At 44.7% G+C, this 7,326-nt stretch overlaps 2 protein-coding genes across 2 annotated transcripts; both read left to right on the top strand.

The window, feature by feature from the left end:
- Nucleotides 1-1,771: 1,771 nt before the first annotated feature.
- On the top strand, nucleotides 1,772-4,071 carry PADG_06885 (uncharacterized protein; the record flags this gene model as incomplete). Its single annotated transcript, XM_010763820.1, has 2 exons — nucleotides 1,772-2,252; nucleotides 2,357-4,071. 2 exons carry the CDS (start codon nucleotides 1,772-1,774, stop codon nucleotides 4,069-4,071), a joined length of 2,196 nt encoding a protein of 731 aa, XP_010762122.1.
- Nucleotides 4,072-5,082: 1,011 nt separating this feature from the next.
- PADG_06884 (translation initiation factor eIF2B subunit delta) lies at nucleotides 5,083-6,912 on the top strand (the record flags this gene model as incomplete). The annotated part of the gene is made up of 2 exons (XM_010763970.1): nucleotides 5,083-5,772; nucleotides 5,920-6,912. The coding sequence occupies 2 exons, from the start codon at nucleotides 5,083-5,085 to the stop codon at nucleotides 6,910-6,912; spliced, it is 1,683 nt and encodes a 560-aa protein (XP_010762272.1).
- Between the last annotated feature and the right edge of the window lie 414 nt (nucleotides 6,913-7,326).

The following is a 7,326-nucleotide window of genomic DNA, read 5'->3' as shown; positions in this document are numbered from 1 at the left end:
ATAGTTTATGACTTTATTCAAGATAAAATTATAATAACAAAAAAACTCTGTGAGATAGCTTGAAGCTTGATTAGATTTTAATCTTAATTTTAAAGTAAATAATAGCTCAGACTGAAAAAACTTTAAATAATATAGTTCAACTTTATAATATGAAAAGGTATTTATCTTTTCAAGCTATAAGACAATTATATATAGCTTGTACAGCTTCTGTATTACATTATACAGTTGAGATCTGATAAAAAAGCAGAAAAAGTATGTGAACTATTTTCAAATACTTTGAAACAAAGCTTTTAAAAAAAGTTAAATGTATTTAAAACATCTTCTATTAGAGTTATAAAAATAGAGATCTCAATTTCATCATCAGCTATTTAATTTAATAAAATTTGCATGAATTATACTTCAATAATTATAAAAATAATTGCATGTTACGGCGCTGTCGCTGGTAATATGGGATAATGTTGATCCGTTCCAACACTAACCATATTCGGTTGCTTAGATTGATCCGCTCCGATCCCCAACCAACCTATAAATATATTCAGCTACTCGTTCATTCTCATATTCTAATCCTCAGTTTAGTATTCTCGTCGCAGCTACCTAGTTAGATAGATAAATTGAAGCTTTTGTCTTTTTATCATTCATGCCTCTAGATTGAGCCATGATATTGCAAATTATTCAATTCAAAAGAGAGTATTTACTTCATATTTATTAGATATATCTAGAAAAGATTTATATATAATAAAATAAATTTTCTAAGAACTTATAAAAAATTTATATTCAAAGCTTCATAGAATATGTGTAATAATTAAATATTAATTGTCAAGTTTAAATGTAAAAACTCGGGTATAGAACAGAAACGAACGAGGACGAAAGGCAGAGGGGGATATCATGCACTCGTCAGTTTGATAAAAGCAGACAGACATTTCAGTTTAAAGACAGACGTAATAATTTAGTCAAGCCAGTGGAGGTTAAACTCAGTTTGTCACGTGATACGTCTATGAATCCTGTAAGATCGTCCTGCGTGTCACCATGGCAACCGCCTCAGTGTCAACATCGATCAACAACGCAACAGCAAGATTCAACTGTAGGTATCCAGGATGATGATGCTCCTGTATCTCAACTTGGGAAATCTCACTAAGAGATACAACATGAACCAGCCTTGGAATTGGGGATAGCGTTGATGTTATTCGCTTCCTTCCCATTGCACACGAATCTTGTAATGAGGTATGAATGTAACATTTTCACCTGCAACCCGAGTTGACAGACTGTACATGCATTTACTATATACTCCGTACCTGCGCCTATATACAAGGGATACAAGAAATAAAGTCAATTGCTAACTGAGAATCTGTATATCTACTGCAGGTGAAACTGACTAGTACCTTACCTGCTCATACCTACCCGATTTATTTACCCTTGCGCACCTCTCCCTATATGACCGCCCCCGACAGATGTTCGGTTGTTTATGAACAAAGGACCATACTTTGATGTTTACGTGATAAACACAGTTTGCATGTTTAGGATGCACCCTTGATGTATCGCTTTCACAAGATACCTTCAAAATAATACTTACATATGCTCTCACGCACACACAAGACTCGACAAACGAAGAAAAAAGGTACTGTGATAAGCATTCAATTCTTAAATAAACAATCCCTTATGAGCAAGTTATCATACTCGACTCTCCTTTTCTTTTTCCTTAACTAGAAGAAGAAAATATTTTTGTTCTCTTCACAAAACATTCCCCCAAAACTACAAAACTCCCCTTCCCTACATGTACTTAAGCCAACAATCCCGCCACCACGACCTCATCTGTCAAATAGCGCATATGTTGAGAAACAACAGGAACATAGCGCTGGATCCGCGCTTCTACAGCAGTATAGAAGGCCCACCACCACCACCACCATCACAGTTATCATCACAGCAGTTGCAGCAATACCGGCAGACGCAGCAGCAGGCCTCGGGAGCCTCGATAATCTCCGCACTCGTTGGTGCCATGATGATCCCCCAAGCGTCGCCAGCTCCGGTATTGCCGATATCCGTGTCCTCAAGCGCCGCCACCAATATCGGGCCAAACGGGGGACCCGCGCCCGTAGCATCTGTCGCGATGATACAGTCCGCAGCTTCGAGTCCGTCTCTAAGGGCGAGGGAGAGTGTTGTGGTGCCGGTGAGTAGGACAGGGACTCCGGTCAGTGGTGGTGCTGGAGGAGGGAATGTTAAGGTTGTGGTGAGGGTTCGAGGGTTTCTGCCTAGAGGTTAGTTTGTTAGCGTGTTTTTTACATTTTGTGGTGCATCCGGTTTGCCGGATTGGCTTGTAGTTTTGAAGATTCTAAGGACACATATAACCGAGTCATTGCAGAAATCAAACGCGGAGCAGAATGTCTGATATCGATGAACCCCGATACCCAGTCAACTACCCTCATGGCTCCTAGGAGCTCCAATGCACACGATCCGGCAAATTTTAGAGCAGCACAGAGTAGGGGAAAGGTCATTGAGGATAAGGCCTTTACCTTTGACAATTCCTTTTGGTCTCATAATAGAGAAGATGCGCATTATGCTGAACAAGAAGATGTGTATAACTGTCTAGGAGAGGAATTCCTGGATCACAACTTTGAGGGATATCACACCTGTATCTTCGCATATGGTCAAACGGGATCAGGTAAAAGTTACACAATGATGGGCACTGAAGACCAACCTGGCTTAATTCCACGGACATGTGAGGATCTATTCCAGCGCATCGAGAGCTCGGAATCACCTAATATCAGCTACAATGTACGCGTTTCATACTTCGAAGTATATAACGAGCATGTACGAGATCTGCTAGTACCCCGAACAGACACACCATATTACCTCAAAATTCGGGAATCGCCAACGGACGGACCATACGTAAAAGACCTGACAGATGTGCCTGTTAGAAGTTTTGCGGAGATTCTGCGGCTCATGCGCAGAGGGGATGCCTCGCGTACCGTGGCTAGTACGAAAATGAACGACACCAGTTCGCGGTCTCATGCGGTATTCACAATTATGCTGAAACAGATTCATCACGACTTGTCAACTGACGAGACGACTGAACGAACAGCGCGCATCAGGCTAGTTGACCTTGCTGGATCAGAACGGGCCAAAGCTACCGAGGCAACCGGGCAGAGACTCCGGGAGGGATCGAATATCAACAAATCTCTAACGACGCTTGGCCGGGTTATTGCTGCTTTGGCAGATAACAAACCCGGTCGAATACGCAAGAATAAAGAGATTGTCCCGTACCGCGACTCTATCTTGACTTGGCTATTGAAAGATAGCTTGGGTGGTAATTCCAAGACCGCGATGATTGCGTGTATAGCCCCGTCAGACTACGAGGAGACTCTCTCCACGTTACGCTACGCAGACCAAGCGAAACACATCCGCACCCGTGCCATCGTCAATCAAGACCATGTTTCAGCTGCAGAGCGTGACGCGCAGATTGCAGAGATGGCTGAAATAATCCGCACGCTCCAGGTTAGCGTGAATCAGCAGGCCATCCGGAAACGGGAGAGTGAGATGCAAAATGAGAAGCTGGAGGAGTACCAGGGGCAAGTTGTCAAGATGCAACGGTTAATGGAGGAGACGAAGATGGTTAGTGAGTGTAAGATTCGCCAGCTGCAGACGGAGAACGATGCGTTGCGGAGGCATTTAAAGCTTGCGCTGGAGTCGTTGAAGAATCCGATCCCTCCCGTGGAGATTGTCAAGAGGAAGAAGAGGGAGAGTGATTGGTTCTCTGTTCCTGAGAAGAAGGTTGCGGATGCTGCAGGGATGATGGGGGAGGGTGAGAAGGAGAATGCTACGCCTACAACGGAGCCTGAATGGGTTTGGGAAGATGATGAGGATGATGATCATTATCATGTGGACGGGGTTGCTGATGCGGGGCAATATGAGGCTATGGAGGTGCAGGCGAAGTTGGAACAGCTGCTGCTTGATGTCAACTTTTTCCGGCAGAAAGTTGCGGATGATCATGACCGGTTCGGGATCATGAGACCCTCTTCGTCGGCTTTTGACAAGAGTGGGGAGCGGAGAGTTCTTGTGGATGTTCGGTTGAACTGATGGGGCAATTTCGGGGTGCATTTTTCTTTCTTTGTTATATTTTCGTTTCGTCTTCGTCTTCGGTTTTGCTCTCGATTTGGTGGATGTTTTTTGGCGCCTTTTTTTGGTTTTTTCTTTCACTTGTTCTGTGATACCTTGGGGTCTGTGGGTAAACGAAGGGTTAGTTAGATATTGCTTTTTCTTTTTTATGGCTTTCCATTTTCTCCCTTTGGTTTGTTATATTTTCACGGGAAATTGGGGATTTGGGGAATGTTTCATGTTCTCTTTCGTTTTTTCTTTCTTTCTTTTTCCTTTTTCCAGTTATGTCTGCTTGACAGCTGTTCTGTTTTAATGTTGTTGCTTTAAGTGAAATGGACAACGAATACAATGAATCACGAGAGGAATGAAGATGTCATTGACGTATCAATGCATAGCCAACAGACTGTACTGTACAAGTGATATTATCTCGATGTGGACGGTATGTGACGGCCAGTGTAAATGGTCCTGATGAAAGGGTTGTGCCGTTGGGCATTGACGCGGTGAATCAGAATGGGGGGACATTCCACCCAAAGGAAAGCTGTCTATTAATAGTTGTATAGTATATGATAATTCCCTCTTCCCATGATTTTCTACTGTGTAAATATCACCAGAATTGATAGTTGTCTCTCAGGCACAGTAATCAACCATCGCTGCTCATGACGGGCGCGTATTTGCGTTGTTGGCGTTGGCTGACGAAGAAAATCAGCCGCCAACCAGCACCAGCGACAAGCCCAACTCCCGCCATCACTAAACCACTTGATGCTACGACTATTACGCTTCCACGACCTCTATCGCAGCTACAGCTACAACTACAGCCATTTAATACCTCTTCTACGTCGTCTAGGGATGCTTTATCTGATCCTGCCAGGGAGGCAGACAGTTCAATAAGAGACGCGACTAGTACAGGCTGCAAATAAACATAATCAACGCACTTCTGGAGGTGTTCCGCCCGCTGCAAACTCATCACAGCACATTACCACAGCCAACGTGACAATGAATGGAACTTCCCGATCGACTAATCCAACACCTCAAACCGCTACGGTTAATACTACTGCTCCCGCTACTACTACGATTCCTACTACCACTTCTGCCGCCGCCGCTGCCGCTGCTCTAACAGCAAATGCTCCCGCTTTTGTGGTAAATCCACAGGATAAGACCATTTCACCTGCGGATTCCACACAGAAGATCTCTGGCGCGGAGCTAAAGAAGAGAGCAAAAGCTGAAAAAGCCGCGAGACGGGCGAAGGAGAAGGCAGATCGTGAACAGGCAACTGGAGATGCTGCTACTGGCAGTGGAAATCACCCACCACCAAAGAAAGGCGGTCCTGGATCGCAGTCGCAGAAAAATGCTGTTGCGGGTGGTTCGGGTGGAAAGGGACAGAAGCAATTAGGTGGTGGCAGTGGTGGAGGCGGTAATACTGTTGGTCTGGGACGGCGCGGCTCGATTGTTCATGCGAGTCTCACGGAGTCATCGAAGAAGAAGAAAAGGGAGGAAGATTTGATGGCTGCTGATAAGGCGGTTGCGGTTTTTAGTCACTTGTCGTTGCAGAAGCGTAGGACGACGATTGCTGGGGCGGGGAAGGAGATCCATCAGGCTATCCTAGTCCTAGGGTTGCAGTTGAAGGATTATGTGGTTTGTGGAAGCAGTGCAAGGTGTGTGGCTATGTTGTTGGCTTTTAAGAGGGTGAGTGATATTTAAAATTCTTTTTCTTATCTTTTTTTTTTCGGTTTTTTCGTAAACGATGGAACATTTGGGTGAAGCGGATTGCGGATGGTAATCCGGTGATTATGGACATCAGGGCACACCGCTCACCCACTGCGATTGTTCTAGGTCATCGAGTCGTATACCACACCCATTGGAACGTCCCTTGCCCGTCACTTGACGACCCATCTCTCCCACCAGATTTCCTATCTTTCATCCTGTCGACCTCTTTCTATAAGCCAAGGAAACGCGATTCGCACCATAAAACTAGCGATTTCCGCTGTTGACCCATCCTGTCCCGAGAGTAAAGCCAAAGAGACCCTTTGTAATTTCATTGATGCGTTCATCCGCGAAAAGATAACGGTTGCGGACCAGGTGATTGCAAACAGCGCAGCTCAAAAAGTTAATGACGGCGATGTCATCTTGTGTTACGGTGGAAGCAACATTGTTCAGCAGACTTTACTTACTGCCCACAGTCAGGGTAAAAAGTTCCGCGTCTCCATCATCGATTCACGTCCCCTTTTCGAAGGCAAAAAGCTCGCTCGTACCCTTGCCAATGCGGGTCTACAAGTACAATACTCCCTGGTCCATGCCATTAGCCATGCGGTAAAAGATGCTACCAAGGTTTTCCTAGGCGCCCACTCCATGACTAGTAATGGACGTCTGTTTAGCCGTGTCGGTACCGCTATCGTGGCAATGACAGCAAAGGAGCGGGCAGGCGGAATCAATATCCCCGTCATCGTCTGTTGCGAGACCGTCAAATTTACCGACCGGGTAGCGCTTGACAGTATTGTCCTGAACGAACTTGCTGACGCAGACGAGTTGGCTGCCAGCGAACCTCCAAGACAATTAACAAGTCTACCATTCCCCGCCCAACAGAATCCCCAAAAATTTGGCCCGAAGACAAATCAAGACTCCGCATCAAACAATGAGACATCATACCCAGCTGTCATGGATCCGAACAACCCACTCCGATACTGGAAAGAAAAACCAGGTTTACAGCTGCTGAATATCATGTACGATGTCACTCCGGCGGAGTATATTGATATGGTCATTACGGAGATGGGGAGTTTACCACCCAGCGCTGTCCCAATCGTCCACCGGATGAGTACCAACTCTTAATTTTAAGATATACAATAGGGCCTTTGTAGGGAAAAAATAACAGTTTCTTTCGGTATCGGTTGCAAAATTATTAACTTGACAGGCAAAGATTCTTTTATATTATCATACTGCAAATTATACAGGGTTTCTTTCTTCTTTTTATTTTACAGAAACAATCTTTCCATTTTCTCCATGTTGCTCCTCATTCATGAATACACCATGAAAGCGGATGGAAATTATACAGATTCCAGCACTCATGATGACATCGGCCAAAATAATAAGGGCATATTGATGGCACCACACCTTACGTCTCTTGGATGCCTATTCTCCGTGTAGGCTCCCAGCGCGTGGAAGGACTTATTGTTTCACACCTGTCGGATAGTTGACCATACGAATTTGGCACAATCAAGAAATTTATAGGATTGTCATCGATAC

This window comes from Paracoccidioides brasiliensis (genome assembly GCF_000150735.1).
Source record: "Paracoccidioides brasiliensis Pb18 unplaced genomic scaffold supercont2.9, whole genome shotgun sequence".
Lineage (NCBI taxonomy): Eukaryota > Fungi > Ascomycota > Eurotiomycetes > Onygenales > Ajellomycetaceae > Paracoccidioides > Paracoccidioides brasiliensis.
Note: the sequence above shows the minus strand (reverse complement) of the source record. Positions and strands in the feature narration are given on the sequence as shown.